The following is a 17,011-nucleotide window of genomic DNA, read 5'->3' as shown; positions in this document are numbered from 1 at the left end:
CTTCTCAGAGATAGACAGCTAAAGGTGGGCACATACCCTAAGGTGTGGAGGTGTTTATGGAATCTCTAGTGTTGTGCCACTGTGTAAATAACCTCAAACCTGGTGCACACAAAAGGAGGAAATGGGTAGAGAGATTTATCCTAGGTCTGGGGTTATTTTTTGTTCTTCACTATAAAGGAGATACTGCATTGAATGCTGTGCTGATTTGAAGTTCACTCATTTTTCCACCCACACTGTAATAAAGTAATTAGTAGATTCTCATCCTGCTCAGAGAGAGTGAGGACAAAGCTCTACTTGCTGCTGCTTCCTTTTAAGTCAGTCACAGTCGTTGATGTTATTTACTTCATTATGCATCTCAGCTCCTAGCATAAAGAATAAAAATCAGGGATATTTGTAAGAAACATAGGGGATTTGAGTACAGCCTTATAAAAGTTAACTTTTTTTTTAAAGAAATTGAGGTTTCCTGAAGCAATTGATTCATGTCTGTGCTAAAGAGGGAAACCTGAAGACGTAAAAGAGGTTAGCTAAGAGGTTTAAAGGGAATCTGAGCTGTGGAGCAGTCCCTATTCCAGTTTGCTTTGGGTGACGCAAGGACATAACTTGCAAGGTATCAGTGCAACAGCGAGGCTATTGTTTTCTGGTCCACAGAGACCAAATTATTTCATCTTATTAAGCATACAGTTTACTTTCAATGGTGAAGGAGAGCTCTTTACTTGTATCTCAATTGTTTTCCAACACCCTGGTCTCCAAAAAAAATAGATAGTTACTGAAGAACTGTTCATGAGACAGAAAACAATGGAGAGGCTTTTCCCAGACTAAGAGGTTTGACCTGCTTATTGATGGCAGCCTTCCAAGGTAGCAGCACTGGTGTAAACCCTTAATGAAGACAGGAAAATGCACTCAGCCATGAATTATGCTGGTAAAACTTGTCTCCCTTACGACCACTGGGCTTGGAAGGAGACACCGTCCTTTTAGAAGGCCTGTGCTGCAATCGCCACAAGGAAGGCAGGCAACTGCAGCGGTAGCAGGGCTGGATCCTCACCACAGATACAAGATTTTTGGTGATACTACGGCAGTGGCAATAATCAGATTTTGGTTGGTGTGCTCTGGCAATGATAATACTGAGCTCTTTCTTAATCTCAGAGCAGTGTTGAGAGAGACTTGTTGCTGGAGGACCACCCCCACCACCAGCAAACTTTGACTGGCCTTGGGGCATCTGCTTTCAGGTGACCTTAGCATTGTGTTTCTAAACTGGGAGTTCACAGCAGCTCCCCTGTGACAACAGTGTCGATGAGGTTTTACTGGAGGAGAGAGGGAAAGGTAAGTTAGGAAGGTGGAGGAAATTTAGGCCACGGAAATGGTGCCAAGGGAAGTACTAGGATGCATTCAGCTGGAGTGAGCCCTGTGTTTTTTATGGTTAGTGTCAGCTGCTAGTGGCATGCGAGAAGTTTGGCAGCTCTGTGGTAGATAACAGCAGTTTGTTGGGTTTATATTGTGGGTGGGCAAGTTGGTTTTCTCATGGAGGCATCTACAGTGTTGTAGTGCAACGCAGCGTTCCTGTCCCCACCTATTGCACAGGCAGTGACTTGTTAGATAGCTCTGTTTTTTAAAAGGAGTTAAGAAAAAAATGTATTTGCTAATCTTATTGTAAAGAGAAAAGGGGAACTTTTTTGTCTGGGATTGATGGCTGCTCCCTGGCCTGTGTAGAGGGATGGCTGACAGGCTGATGTGAATGGGATAGATGAGAGTCCTGGTGATCTGCTTCCAAGCTGCATGTGTTGGCAATCACAGCAGGCAAGCTGGTCTATATAACACTACTATCAAAAAAACCCAACAAGGCAGTTGTTTGAGATAAAAAGCAACAACTAGCTCTTCTTTCTTGCTCTTTTTACTTGTCCATTTGTAGGGAAGTTGCTATTCCAGTAATTTGTGTAAGTGGTCTAAGTTAGGTTGAAGAAAATGTATATAATTTGGGGCATTTAAGTGTTACCTGTATATTACCAGTTTTAAACTACTGTATTTATACAGACATAAAAAGATTCTTGCCAGTGTGTCTTTCATGTTCAATAAAATTTCAACATGGAGGGCTCCTTCCATGAGGTGTCAAGATCATATTTCCCTTTTGTGAAAGTGCAAAAATGCATATGCTGACAATAACCCACATCCCTCATGCAACCAAAAGTCTCTCTGACAAAAGCTTTTGCTCTTTCGTGCCTCAACACCACTGTGCTTTTTTTTTTTTTTTTAATTCAAAAGCATTTCCCTGAAGAAGCATACACCTTCCTCACCGGTTTCTTATTTTAGTGCTGAGCTCGCAAGTGGGGCACTGGGAATTTGGCATAGCTTGGTTTTATACAGTGTCTAACACAGTACCTGTGTTTTGAACATGCTTGAACACTTGCTTTTAATACTTTCTTTATCTTGATGTCTTTACTGTGTAATTTACTTTTCTGTGTTCAACTTGGTTAGCCTTTCTTTTTTACTCTTCCCTCCTGGTCTTGACTTTTTTAATTCTCAGAGCAGCAAGTGCCCCGCAGGTGATGCAGTTAATTTTGCTCCTTTTATAGCATGTGCATGAGACTAGGTTCAATATAAAATTACAATGATGGTCTTTTTTGACCACTAGTTTGTTATAGCTAACCTAATCCGTTTGCAGAGAGTCACTTGAGCATATTTTCAGAGGGATACCAAAGGGTTTTACTCGGCCTACAATTATTTTTTGTAGCAAGTGAGATTCAATGACAGAGGAGGTTTTTGGTTTGGTTTTGTTTTGCTGCTACAGCAGGAACAAACTGTACAAGAAAAGGTCCATAAACAAAATAAAGGAATAAATAGATAAATAGAATGTAGTTACACCTAGCCCATGAACCTGAATGTTTCCTGTCGATTGGAGATCACAAGACATAAAAAAAAAGGACTGGAGGCACTTTTATTCTTTGCTTTTATGATTTACGTCAAAGTGAAATCATAAACATCTTTACTTTGCAACTTTTGTACTTGCTATGGTGATAATGTGTTTCCACTAGGACAACGATGGCAAGAGATACCTGAATTAAGGACTGATCTTCTTATATGCTATGATTACTCAGATAACCCTTTATACTGGAACAGACTCCCTTCAAATGACTAGCTTCCATGAAGTGTCCAGACTAGACTAGTCCTGCTGTGCTGCTGACCAAAGTTTACGGTCAGTTCTGGGTCAATATTTAGGCACAGACGTATTTTAATACAGGCCATGACTATTCTGACAGAAAAAAATTAATAAAAGATAAAAATGACATTGACTGTTTAGGTTATCTTCCAGTGAGTAAGTGTATTTTATCAGAAGAGCAGTTGCCTTTAAGAGACAATGCAGGAAGCGGAGAAAATGGCTTTTTTTAATTATCTTTTTTGTGCCTTTGAAGGTGACATTTTTGAAAAGCAGTCTGGTTTCCACTTGGGAATAGCATTGCAAGTTGGGATGGGAGGATTGGAGTTTGCACAATAAGCAGAATTTATGTTTGGGTTTTGAGATCTCCAACTAGTACGGCTGTGCGGAAAGAAGAATATTTTGTTCGTTGCAAATATTGATCTGTATAACAAATATTTGGTTGATGTAAAATTTTTAAAGGCTGAAAATATGAGAAAATTGTGACCTGGGATGCAGATTGAGTTTCAAATAATTAATCCTCAGCTAGTCCCGTCATTTCATGCTTGAAAAGAAATGTGGAAAGGAATTGGGCTATCATGAAGCAAAAGGGTTTCTGCTCAACTTTGAAGTTTTGTATTTGCATTGTGAATGAAGCCAGATAAAAGTGCAAAAAGTGATGTTATTTGTAACCATAAATTTATGATTGACTTAGGAGGCATCTAAAAAGTAAGAGTGACTTGAAAGACTACAAAAAGCAGTGCCATGATGCATCTAAAAAGTTGTGTTGACACTGGAAGAAAATTAAGGGAAAGAAACAGCTCCCAAGGTGTCTGCAAGATACGGGGAATCCCTGGTATGGGTTGAGATTTTAACTAGACCAGAACCAGCTTTCAGAAGATTAAAGTGAGAGAGATGCCCACAATGTTGTATCAAAGAGGCTGCTGGCTGTGGCAGGGGGTTGGGTGGTGTGTCTGTGTGTTTTCAGAGGTTTTGGGTGGGAGGTGGGAGGTGTGACAAGAGCTGGTCTCGTTTTACAAGTAACTATCCTCTCAATCTCTTTCTTCATCACAAGGATGTCTTGCAGAATTGCTTTCCTCATTTCATTTCATGATCCTGGTTTTTCTTTCAACTTCTGTGCTCAGTCCCTTCCCGTGTTGTAGTCATTTAAATGAATTACAGACATAAAAACTTTCTCCTGGGGGGAAGTAATTGATATGGGGCTTGATCCACTGAAGTCAGTGGAAAGATGCCCTGTGGCTCTGATGGAAGTCTATCTGTCTATCGCACAGGTGATAGACATTTATGGAGAGGCTTTTGAGGTGCTTACAGTCAGGATATTGTGGTTGGTCACCAAGCAGTAATGGAGGTAAAGGAAGAAAAGACAGTGAAGTTTCTTATTACACACTGGGAGGGACAGATAGAAATACATTTTATCTTGTGTCAGGCCAGAAGCCCTTCTGCTGTCAAAAATGTAGTGGTGTCTTTTCTACCAAATATGACAGAATTTGCATAAACCTGGAGTTGCCAGCTACTACCTGAGAAGAAATATGCTTATCCCCCAGTCTAAGAAAGAGGATGCTGGATCTCACAGTGGCACATGCAGTTTTTCCCGACTGTTCAGAATAGCAAGCCCAAGTTGTATTTAGTCGGACTGAAGGCTGCAGACAAGCAAAGCGTAAGGATGTGAGAAGTACCCTGCCACTGAGGGCAGCGGTACTCTTGTCTCCAGTGGTAGCAGTAGGATGTGCTATTTAGTGTGAGCTGTGGACCCAGCCACTTCCTTCTGTTCCTCTTAACTCCATCCGCATCCACAACTGGTTCATTAGGGTTGTGTGTTCGTAGGCACATACCTGCCTGCTCTCTTTATTACCTATTTATGGAGCTGCTGTCTGCAAGTCCCTCTGATTGCTTTCTGAGCCTGTTGATGCAGTCTGGCTTTAATTTGGCTGCTGCTGCAGGCCGCACCAGTGATCCTGGAGAGATATCAGCGATGCCTTTGAGTCCTCCTGCCTGAATGTACCTGCCAGTAACATATTCAGCATCACATAGGCATGTTTTAGATTGTTTTACTTTATATTAATCTGCATTGAAGCTTGCCTGCCATCATATTGCCCCCTCTGTCTTGACAATTAGTAGCAAAAGAAATTGACTGATCATACAAGGCTTTTTTGTAGGCAGGTGAGTGGCATTTAAAAGCCAGAAAGGAGAAGCTGACACAAATTCAAAGGTGAGCACAGTTACTCAGGGTTTTAATGTGCTGACCAAATGGGATGAGTGCAAGAAGGAAGCTCAGCAGATGGTGGTACATGTCTCTTGCCTGAAAAGTGTTTGCACAAGGGAGCTGTTGCTGCAAGGTGTTCACACCTCCAGTACAGACAGGGTCACTTAGTGTTGCTCAGAGTTGGTTTCACGGGATAATTGTTGAAGTAACAAACCTAAAAGCGGCAAGAAGTTGGCTCTGTGCATCAGGGTAGTTAAAATTACAAATGAGTTATTACCCTCAACCTCAGGGTAGCTGCTGATCAGATTGCACAAAAATGAGCACAGGATTTTCTTCTTACATCTCCATGAGCCAGTTTGTTTAGGAAAGTCTGCTGTCTTTCCACTCTCTCTGATCCTCTCTTCTTTTAATACAGCAGGTTGCCTTGCAGTGATTCAAATGTGGTAATACAGGTCTCAGTAGTAGTCTTGCATTACAATCTGCCATGCTGGGGACCTGTTAGGACATGATTTGATCTTGCCTATCATGAAGAGACTAAGTTGCCTTGTTACCATGTTAACAGCCTGTAACTTCACAGGGCTGTAGCTCGGTATCTGGGGGTGTCACGTGGGCTCATCCTGCCTATGCAGACAACAGATGGCTACAGCATGAGAGAGGAAGACTCATGTTATGACATGATCCCCTCACAGAACAAAAGTCGGCAGAAAGGGCTCTGAAAGTGCTCACCTCTGACAGTTCTCACGGCAGAATGAAACTGAAATGTTCTACTTGAGTCAATTGAAGGCTTACTTTATACTCAGCGAGATCCTAATGCAGCTCAGCTGGTCGATGGGATGAGGAGGCAGGCATTTTTAAAGCCGCTCAGATGAGCACTGGCACAGCACGTAGGATGGGTAGGACCTTGGTGGAAGGTAGATGTTCTTAGCAGCTGGCACTGGGCTGATCAGAGTGGTTCAACCTGCCCCAGCAGACAGAGCCTTGGGCCATGGTTGGATAACACAAAGCACTTCTTGGCCACACTGGCTCAACCTGTTCCCAACTGTTCATCCCTGCAGCTGTAGCTGACCCAGCTGCCCAAAAAAATTAAAAGGGCAAGGAGAGGGACTGGCAGTCGTGAGATCAGTTCCCGGATCTGGCTGGCGGTACAGCCCTAAAAGAGCACATTGATGCAGCTGGGGTGTGGAGCTGGCAGCATCTCCTGGGAGGTGCAGGGGATAGATGCTGTTGAAGTTGGCTTTGCTGTCAGATGCTTTGTGTCTTCGAATTACAGCTTTGGACAGCAATATCCTGGTGAGCCCATATCCTATAGTGTACACTGTTATAAGTTATCACATGCACTTTATAGCACAGCTTAGCATTTATAACTGGCTTTATCAAGTGGTGTTTAATCATGGTCCAAAATCATTCAACAGCTTTGCACTTGTGGTCTCCCGCTATTGGCCAAGAAAAATGGATTTCCAAGTCTGTGGAAGTAAATTAACTATTTGAAACTGTGGCTTAGTTTAAAATGTGGTGATTTCTTTTTTTGTGCTGGCTTTAAAAAGTAGGTAGGTAGCATGCTCAGGGTTCACATGCAGAGTCCTTGTGAGGACCGTCCTTGGACGTGAATAATCATCTGGATTTCACTGTACAGCAGAAGGAAAGGGAATGAATGGTGTTTGGTCAGCCATAAATGAAGAAAAGCTTTAAGATGAGGTGTAAGACAGGAAGTGCAGTTCAATAGAGTGTCACTGGGAACAAGTTTATAAGGGTTTCTTTTGGTCTTGTTTTAAACCAAAACAATAACAGGATGGTGATTTTGAATAGGATTCAGAGATGAGGAGGCTGTGTAAGTGGTGGGGCTTGCACAGATCCCTGCTGCATGGAGAGGAAAGGAATGGTCTAAAGCACCTGAAGCAAACTGAGGACATCTTCCCTGGCTCACAGTAGTCAGACCAGGGGAGAACTGTACTGGCAGAGAGGCTTACAAGAAAACTGTGGAGCGACTTGATGAACTGCCCACTTTCATCGTATTAAAGCAGCCCTGACTTTCTCTCCTTTGGGCTTTCTGAATGTTCCCTTCTTGCAACAAAATACAGCTAACAGAGAAGAGATGTGGGATGGGAATGGGGTAAGGGATTATCTCTTACGTAATAGAGAAAAAGACTTTGCTAAGGAAAGATCCCTTTCGTAAAGAGGCTTGCCTCTAGTGTGAGAGGATCGAACACAACTGCTCTGTGCTAAATGGGCAAATATTTGCAAAGTAAGTATACTCGACAGTGAGCTTTCCAATTGGCATTTAGTAGAATTCATCTTTGCTCTAGATATCTGCCACTCTGTGATCCCTCCAGAAATCATATGAGCTCTGGGTATAGTGGGGGACTTTTTCCAAACTGTTCTAGCTGTTTTTACCTCTGAACTACATTTGTGGGTATTTCCTAGAGGACAAGGGGCTTAAAACTGTTTTTTCAGTGTCAGGCAAAGTTTAACAGCTGCTTCAGAGCCGCAGCTCAGGGTAAAGCAAGAGCTGCTTGCCACTGGGGCTTGGCCCAAGTGCTGGAGCTGTTGTATGGAGGATACTGAGGAGATGGTGTATAGCTTCCTTATTGTATTGTCAGCTCTACATCAGACTGCCTTTCTGCTGAACGGTGGAAATCACCATATTAATAATAAAGAAATAAATTCATATTTCACCATAAGCTGAAAGTGTGGGGTTCCTCCCTGCCCCCCACTCCCTTCAGTGCAGATTTCTCCTTGGTAGGTGCAGTCAGAGCTAGTCCTGAAAACTTTTCTTTGTGACTTCAGCTGCTCTCTTGGAGGTACTGGGGAATCATACATTGTATCAAAGGCAAAAAGTGTTTTTTTCTCAGAACTGGTTTTCTCCTTTTCCCCCAGATATATTCAGTTCCATTTACTGTAAATAGTCCTTTTCTGTCTTGAATGTTTTCATGTCAAAAGGCATGCAGGTACGACCGAAGTTCTCTCAGCTGTGGGCTGATTAAATATTTAACTTCTGTGTGTGCATGTGATGTAATGAAGGTGGCTAAATTTTAGTGTTTAGAGTGTTTACAATAAAAATGGACAAAGATAACGCCCAAAAATTTGCAAGTTGACTCTGCAGGTCAAAAAGATGTTTTCCAGTTCGTGGGTGGAAGTAGAAGCAGTGTTCTGTGAGTGGGTCCAGAAAATGCCAAATTTGCTAGAACTGCTACCACCTAGTGGTGGCTGCCTCCATTGTAAAATATAAGAATAGCTGGAGTTATTTCAGTTAATGTAGGGAAAATATTATATCATCAGCTCATCTGACTGATAATGCCAACTGTTTGTACAATATCCATTTCCAGTGCTCTGTCTGCTCCAGTTTTGAGGATTATTTATGTGATGTGTTTCCTAACACTTCTCTTGGGATGTCAGGAATGTTTGTCAATAAACACTTGCTTTAGCCACAAAATAGTTTTCATTACACCCTGTTTAATCTAATAACTCCTTAGTGTCTTAGGCTCTACTGCCTATTCCAGTGTATTTCCACAAAAACAGAAAACCAAGGGAAAAAAAGAGTCAAACCAGCAATCTCCCCACCTTGATCTGTGTCTGCCCTTTAGCTGAAATTTTCCACATTTGGCATCTCTCTTCATCATTTGGTTTGTGTATGCAGGAAAGCGGTTTCCTCCTCTTTCTTTTTCTTGCCACCTATAAAAGATTAAGCAGATTCTTCTGACTGGGCTGACCAAAGACTGCAACTTGAATTGTAAATACACTTTAGCAAAACAGTCTTTTCTTTCCACGGTTTGAAGGAAAAATGATTTTGGCTACAACTATATAGTGGTTTCTTTCATGCAAGCGGAAAAGCTTTTGGATTCTCAGATTGAGTCCTTGAGGTTTTGCTTATGAATACATCTCATGAGAAGTTCTTTTTTCCCAGGAGCTGATGAGGCAGCAGCTGAGTTACCAGTGATTGTTTTGTGTTGCCTTCTTCCGTACATGCTTACCTCCTAGCTCTTCTTCTCTCTCTTCCTTACCTTGTGCATCTTTTTTGACTCTGCTGTCAGAGTTGACATCATCAAATAGTGTCACCTTCTTATTGTCATTTTGAAGGAGTGACACAAACTGGTTGTCCATGACAAGGTAACGTATTCTGCTCCCACAGTTGCTGAAGAAGTGGTGGTAGGTGGGAGCCTTGGCAAGTGGACTTCTCCACTCTTGTCCTCTTGATTCACCAAGTGTAAATATGTGTGGGTAACAAATGGACCAGAAAGCATTTTACAGCCTTAATAAGTGAAAGATGTGAAAGGGCCGAAAGAAACGGCAGGCCTTTCGCATGCATCCTGTTTCCTTCACTGGCTGGAATCAAGTGGCTGCTCTGCAACATAAATCAGCAACATTCTGGATATGATATTCCATCTGAGAGGAGCTTGGCCTCGTTGAGGGGATGTTTGCCCAGATCTGAAGGCTCAGTCAAAATCCTCCTCCTTGTGTAAGATACAAGCCTGCTGGAGTTCTACGACCAGTAGGGTTTCTGTTGCTGCAGATAGGCATGTAAGTGGGAAAAAAACTTAGTGTAGGCCAGGCCTAACCTCTGCTGGTGGGGATGAAGCAGCTGCCAGTGCAGGACTACCCTTGCAGCTATCCTTTGCACTGCAGGAGGAATCCCACACCAGACTTGACACAGTTGTCTTCACAACTGTTTACCACACACCCTCACAGCTCCCCCCCTGCTGCTATTCCAGTCCATTGGAAGAGAGCTGGGCTGATTCTCACCCATCCCCAGACAACCAAGATTTGTGCAGAGCAGCTCACTTTTTCACCAGCTGCAAAATTAACTGCATGGGTTGGGGATAACTACAGAGCAGCTCAGCTAGTGAGGAACTACCACTTTACATGAAGCACATGCATGAAGTTTCATAAGGGGCCTGTGACACTCCTTGACAAAGCAGACAGCACGTCTGGTTTGTGCAGGTAAGAAGGAAGAGTGCTCCCCCAAGCACGAACGCGTCAACATGTTCCTGGCTACATCGCTACCTGAGTTTTGAATGTCTTCCTTCAGGGGCACTGGGCCAGCTTCAGAAGAGAAAACCTGTGTACATCTGTGTTCCCAGGATCTGCAGTGGTCTGTGCCCTTTGTGAAGGCACATTGTTTAAACTTAAGAGTTTGTTTTTCTTGATGTCAACTTCATCTGTTTGCCTGTGCTAGTAAGGCAGCATCACTTACCTGTGGACCACCTATCCCTTGAAGCATTATCTCTTGTGCAGAAAAATGCAGTTGCAGGCCAGCCATGGGGAGGGGTCCAGGGCACAGAGGAGAGGAAAGAAGGAGACAGAGTTCGAGTACAGTTCACTGAAGAATGAGTATACTATAAGAAAAATAATATATTTTTGGAAATACTGGAAGCAGAAGAAGAAAAAGGGAAAAATTGGAAAATCATGCATAATGTATGACATGTTGAATGTAAAAGTTGGGACTTTTGTATTGAGAGTTTTAAGACGTACTGGTTTTGGCTTGCACTTACTTGAGTGATTCCACTGGATATTCTCACTCACTTTGCTCATGATATTTCCTTTTGAAAAACCAGGAAAAAACTTACTCTTCATCCATTGTCTTCCGTTTGGTCAGTAAAGAGTTACAGAATATCTCTCTGGGTACAATAAAAGAGGAGCTTTCTCTCATCTCAGTTTCCTTGTGCTGTTCACTGATCTCCATCCTAACAGAGCTCACTGGTTTCCTGCCCCACTCCCTAATGAAGCCCCTCTGTGCTGTGCTTGGAGCCTTTCTTTGGCCTAACACACATCCCGTCAGGGGAGCATTTCCTGACCTTGGGGGGATGAGACAGGGCAGCCCATATCTGCCAGGAGGTGCCCCTCACTTTGCTGAGGGGGAGTAGTGGTGGCAAGGGTATAGCACCTGGTTTAGGTGCTTTCTGTTGGTGTCACTTCAAGGTCTTCATGCCTCAGATCCACTTTGCTGTCCTATTTTTGTCTCTGTCCATCTTCCACTGGCAACCAAAGGCAGCTGAGGAGGAAACTCCTGTTACCTGTTGTTTCCCTTCCCTCCTGCCCCTAACCTGAAGGGAGCATGATTAGAGGATCACTTTAGTGCAACATAAACCTGTGCTCTGGTGAAAAAGACCCTGTATGAACATTTAGGGCTATGCAAGGGCTGGGCTGGGAGTGAATAGCCAAGGAAAGACAAAGACCCTTCCCGCAGCAGCAGGGAGTCACATCTTTTGCCTTTAATCCTTCCTTTCATCTCTGCTCCTGGGCCAAAGTGAGACACTGCTGGTGAGAGCCAGATGTGCTTGTGGAAGAAGACAGCAGGCAGGAACCCATGGCCATGCTTCCTTTTTAAACATCTTCCCTGTGTTGATATGGCCTGGGTTTGGCTTCTGGGCTCACTCCCTTGCCTGTACTGGCAGCTGTGAGACCTGGCTACCTGCATGTAACCAGGAGCACCACGCATGGGCCTGGCTTCTCAGTCATGCCTAGTTCTCATTTCTCTGGGTCGTGGAGCAGTACTTCCCCTTAATTATTATGCATTGGCATTTCAGCTTGATTTTTAGAAGTGACCTCTTTTTTTTTTTTTAATAATAGCTAATTTTTTTTCTTTTTTTGCTTTAATATAGCCAAGAGATAATCAGCAAGTCAAAACACAGAATTCAAATGGAGATTCATAGGGCACTTGTAGGTGACCTCTGTTTTCAGATGCCCCCATCCTCAAATTCTCTAGCATTATACACAGATTATGGCTTGCTTGCCTGTTTTAATGGGCAGATAATTAGATGAGCAATGAACTTTGTGGAAGGCTTTTGTGTAATCCACTGTCTGTGTAAACGGATCTGTTTTGATTAAAAGGTGAGATTATTTTTTTTGACAGGCCACTTCTCCCCCCTCTACCCCCCATGAAAAAGCATATCAACGATTATGCACTATTAAGTGATTGTTCACTATCACTGGAAACGCTGCTGCGCTTTGACATTTGTTTAATGGCCATTTATTTTCACTAGTGCGAGGAGATGGGGTCAGTGCAAGTCATGTTGCAAGATTAGATTCGTACTAATAAGTACCTGAGAACTATCTTCTTATCTTCTGTCCTTACTCTTTGCTTATGAAAAAAACCCTGTGATAGGAAATCTAGGCGATTTGGAGACAAGCACATGTTGTACTTTTTCAAACAAAGAACTTAAACTGCTCTTCTAAAGTTTCTAAATCCCTGTAGTTACTCAGCAGCTCTCGGGCTTGCAGATGAATGTTGAAATGTCTGTTAGATTGTGGGCTTCCTTGGCTGCATGCTGTCAACAAGAAGGAGGTGGGCTGGAAGAGTTAAAGCAAAGGGAAGTTTCAGCTTTCAGAAAGCACAACTTGCAAAGTTCGTGTCCTGGAACAGTTGCTGGAAAGTGGCACTGGGAATGCGGTTACTTGCCATGCATCATCATCAGCTTTGGCCTCCAGAGCCAATCAGTTTATTTCCTATTTACAAGTACACTATTTATGTAGAGCTTGGAGGGGGTACAGCTCCAGCCCTCTGTCCTCCTGAAGCACCTTATCTGTTTTAATTTTTTGGACATTTGTTATGTCTTCAGCAACATTAATGCTACAGACCAGTAAGGAAGCAGAGGACATCATTAAGGATCACCTCTTAAGTGATTTTTGCCTTCTTGTTGGGGTAATTGTGAAACAGCAAAGGGTGCTGCCTGTTACTGCCCCTTGGCTTTGTGTTTTGGTTGCAAGTGGCATATCAGAGACCCAGGTGTGGATGAACTTCTGCATCTTTTGCTTTTATGGTGTATACCCAAGGTTTTAAACAACTTCTGTGTTACTGCCTGCACTAACCTCTAGCATTTAATTGTACCAGTTGGTTGTATGAGGCCTTTACATTCCCTATGAAAAGCATTTCCTGCTACACATAAATTAGTTTGATTAATATGTGGGTGTATATTACTTTGATCTATGTCCATATTTTTCATACACAAGTTTATTAGTAATATATCCATGTGTCTCAGGAACAGTATTTGTGGTAGTAGTGACCTCAGCTCTTCTTTGATGTCTCAGTATTTTGTGTTCTCTGGTAAAAGTGATTATATTTTAAAATGATTTCAAGAAACTGCCAAGATTGTGGGTGTATTTTGGAAAAGAAAGTATTTTGTTACAGATTTTGTATCATCATGTTAATTGGGTTCTGTGATGTTTTGATCTCTTTTCAGCTTTAAGTTACTGACCTGGGTCACAGATAAGAGAAACATATGTTTGGGTGCTTGATCAGAAGCAATGCTTGTGGGTCCATGTGAGGCCTTTCTGCTGGTAGTTGGGAATTATCAGAGAGCATCCCGCTGAAAGTTTCTCTCTGTTTACTTGCAGACAGCCAGGCTGATGCAGAGACGCTAGCTACAGGAAACAAAGTCTTGAACCTGACCTACTGCGAGAAGGAGCAGTCAGAGGAAATGACAGAGCTACCAGAGAGTGAGTGCGGCCCCAAGGAGGAGCAAAAGGCTGACTCCCTTCTGGCAGAAGAGGATGCTGAAGAAAAAGTGGATGGATATGAAGAGGGCCCTGAGGAAGATTCTGTAAGTAACAAAAGTCTTGACCTCAATTTTGCCAGCAAATTAATGGACTTCAAGCTGGCAGAGAGTGACCAGGGCGCAGGCAGCAGTTCTCAGACTGAAAGGAAACATGCCTGTGACATTTGTGGCAAAACCTTCAAGTTTGCTGGCACTCTTAGCCGTCACAAAAAGGCCCACATTCGTGAGGACAGAAAGGATGAAAGGAGCAGTGAGGATGAAAGCAAAAGCATTCAGGATGATGCAGGAGCTCCCTCGATGCAGGACTCTGGTCTTGAGCAGGAAGAGTCTCCGTTGGACTTGAAGGTAGTGGAGTCTCCTGTGGACTGTGAGGCAACAGGAAAGGAGAATGAAGAGAGCGAAAGCATCTCTGAGGGGGAAGGCACAGAGAGAAAGTCCACTGAGAAGAGCAGTGATGACAAAAAACCAAAGACTGATGGGGCTAAGAGTACTGCAAAAGCAGACAAAAGAAAGAAAGTCTGTACTGTGTGCAACAAGCGTTTCTGGTCTCTGCAAGATCTGACGCGACATATGCGGTCTCATACAGGTAAGAGGAGGCTTGAGAGCAGAGCAGAACGTGAGCAAGTCTGCCACCAGACTGAGGCATCTGCTCTGTAGGTGCACGGTGGCTGCTAGCACTTGAGGTTGGAGATGCTGCTTTTAGTCCTATAGGTATCTGCAAGGTGTCTTCTCTGCCCCAATCCCCCATGCTGCATACAAAGCCTATGGAGAGAGCAGGAATTGCCACCACTGTCTTATTTTCTATTCCCAAACTTTTTCCCCATGCTTGCTTGCAGAGTTTAGAGGTGAGGGCAAGCATGGAGATGCCTGGGAAGTTGTTCTGTCCAGCTTCTGACTCCCTTCTTACCATGCCATGTGTATATGGCTTTACCTCTTCCCAGTATTTTGATAAGCAGTGGAGAAACGTGTGAGTATGTGATAAGACTTGATCTCAGAGTGGAAGTTTAGAGAGAGGGAGATAGCCTGGTTTTGTCTGATTATCTGAGCCTAATATGGGTAACGTGCTGGTGATCTGTGTGACCTGCTGCTTGGGTGAAAGGCAAAGCTACAGTGGGCACTTGGGCAGGGAAGGTGGAACGCAGGTAGTAAAACGTTTGTCTGATGACTTGACAGGGCAGTGGGATTGCTTTTTGTGATACACAGATTGCAGCAGTGCCTTGCAAATGAGGTGAAGCTATGAGCCAGCTCAAAGGTGAATTAATCATTCATCCTTATTAATGCATCCTTATTAGTTATGTATTTTACCTGCTGGCAAGCTGCTCTGACGTGGGAAAACTCATGTAGTTTGACATTTTGTATCTTTTGAAGGTGTTCTCTGCTGAAGACAGATTTTGAGATTAACAAAATATTTGTTCTGTAATTGATAGGGATTTTTAGTAAACTGCACCAAAGAGTAGAGCCTGAACTAGACTGCAGCCCTTCTAAATCATAAATATTGACCAATTGAGTGCAAAATTGATCTGTTTTCTTCTGGCATTGAGCCACAAGTAAAACAGGGGACAGGTCCTATTCTTGTGCCTATTTTCATACTAGTGCAGAAGCTTTGGGAAATGTTAATATCTAAACTACTGAGCTTTACCCCCAGATGATGTGTGTCCGTGGAGATTCCCATACTCTCTGTTTTAATTGTTTTCATTGCATGCTGAGTTACGTGGGCCTTGTCAGGATGTTTCTTTCTTATTTGACACTGAAGGATGTTTTAGCATAGAATAGATGCGCAATAGGAACCTGAGACAGTGCTTTCTTCAAATTTAATAAATGTAAATACCACCAACCCCCACTATCAGATCAACGTATTTTCAGCCAAGGATTTTGCACCAATATTGTGGGTTGACTCTCCTCCTTCTCTCCTTCCCCCTTGTTCAGGTTGCACATTGCTTATACTTCAGTTTAAGTGTATGGGTTTTTTAAAGATAACTGTAAGGTTTTGGAGTTTCCTTATTCAGAAGACACGCTGAAGTGTGCAAGAAACCTCTGCCTTCCTACCGCATGCCAGTTGGGCTGGAAATTTTTTTCCACTCTCTCAGCGCATGCTGCTTCCCAGCAAGTAGCTGTGAGATGCTCTGGTGCTGCTGGCCCAAGCGCAGGGTGAGCCGCAGTGCTGCATCAGCCACACTCAAGTGCCAGATGGGCAAAGGCTTTTGGCTGAAAATGCTCTGGGAGAGCTCTACCCTCTCTTGATAGCAGGTGCCTGAGCAGAGCACTGGAGAGAAGCATTTCTAAGGAGTATCAGGCTTCCCAGGGACAACACAACGTACTTGCACATTTAAGCCATTCTCCTCAAGTTTGTACTGGGTTTTCTTTTAGTGATCCCAAGCATTATTACAAGTGAGTAATGAGCCATAGGTGCCCTGTTCTAATCCTCATTGGCCCAAGATGGTGTCTTGAGGGAATTGCAGCACTGAAAACTCTTTAAGAGGTGCAGTTGGAAAGAGCGGATGGGTTAGGGAGTTGGATTTGGAAAGGAAAGGATGGGACCTTCAGTTAGGGCAGGCAGCAGTCTGAGGCACTATGTTTGGTTGGGACTTCAGGCAAATTTTGTCTATGGGGCTGTGGCCACTTTGTTTTCCAATGAGTTCATGCTTAGGAAAGTATTCAAGCATCTGAGGTGCAAAAAGCAGCTCTGAGATCGCAGCAATCTACCTGATTACGGCAGAGAATGCCTGCAGATGCTCTGCAGCTTAAGATTGCAAAATAAGAGGAAGAATTTTGTCCTGCAAGTAGCATTTCTGGAATGTCTGAGAAGAGGTTTTTTAGGGGTTTCACATGTCACAGCTGTCCTAAAGCATTAGTGGGCTGAGGAACACCAGCAGCTCTGTAAATAACATCCCGAGGCAGGCATTTTTCACTTGGTCAGTAAATTTTGACCACCTCTACCAGGCACATCCCATATCTCACAAATGCCTGACTAATCTAGGTCCTTTAGCTGTTCTGTGTCCACTTTGGAACATGGTGGTACTGTCTTCTGCTTCACAGAAAGAGGAGGGGCTGTTGTGGCAAGGGTAATTCCTGACAGCCTGTCTTCAGCGTCGGTGATTAACTTGTGCATTTCATCTTCACCCATCTGTCAGCATCTAAGAGAGAGGGAGATGATTTCTCATGTGCTGTTGA

The 17,011-nt window shown here is 43.3% G+C and overlaps 1 protein-coding gene across 10 annotated transcripts in view; it reads left to right on the top strand.

Moving 5' to 3' along the window:
* The window catches only part of RREB1 (ras responsive element binding protein 1), a 124,674-nt gene that overhangs the window by 103,576 nt on the left and 4,087 nt on the right, over positions 1–17,011 (top strand). For 9 of the 10 annotated variants that reach the window (XM_027676231.1, XM_027676235.1, XM_027676229.1 and 6 more), the window contains one exon: positions 13,680–14,426. In XM_027676231.1, the coding sequence (XP_027532032.1) occupies positions 13,680–14,426 (747 nt within the window). The remainder of the gene's footprint in view (positions 1–13,679; positions 14,427–17,011) is intronic. The other variant, XM_027676237.1, reaches the window with a different exon arrangement.

The sequence above is a fragment of the Neopelma chrysocephalum genome, unplaced genomic scaffold, assembly GCF_003984885.1.
Source record: "Neopelma chrysocephalum unplaced genomic scaffold, ASM398488v2 Primary Assembly neopelma1_26b, whole genome shotgun sequence".
NCBI lineage: Eukaryota > Metazoa > Chordata > Aves > Passeriformes > Pipridae > Neopelma > Neopelma chrysocephalum.
Note: the sequence above shows the minus strand (reverse complement) of the source record. Positions and strands in the feature narration are given on the sequence as shown.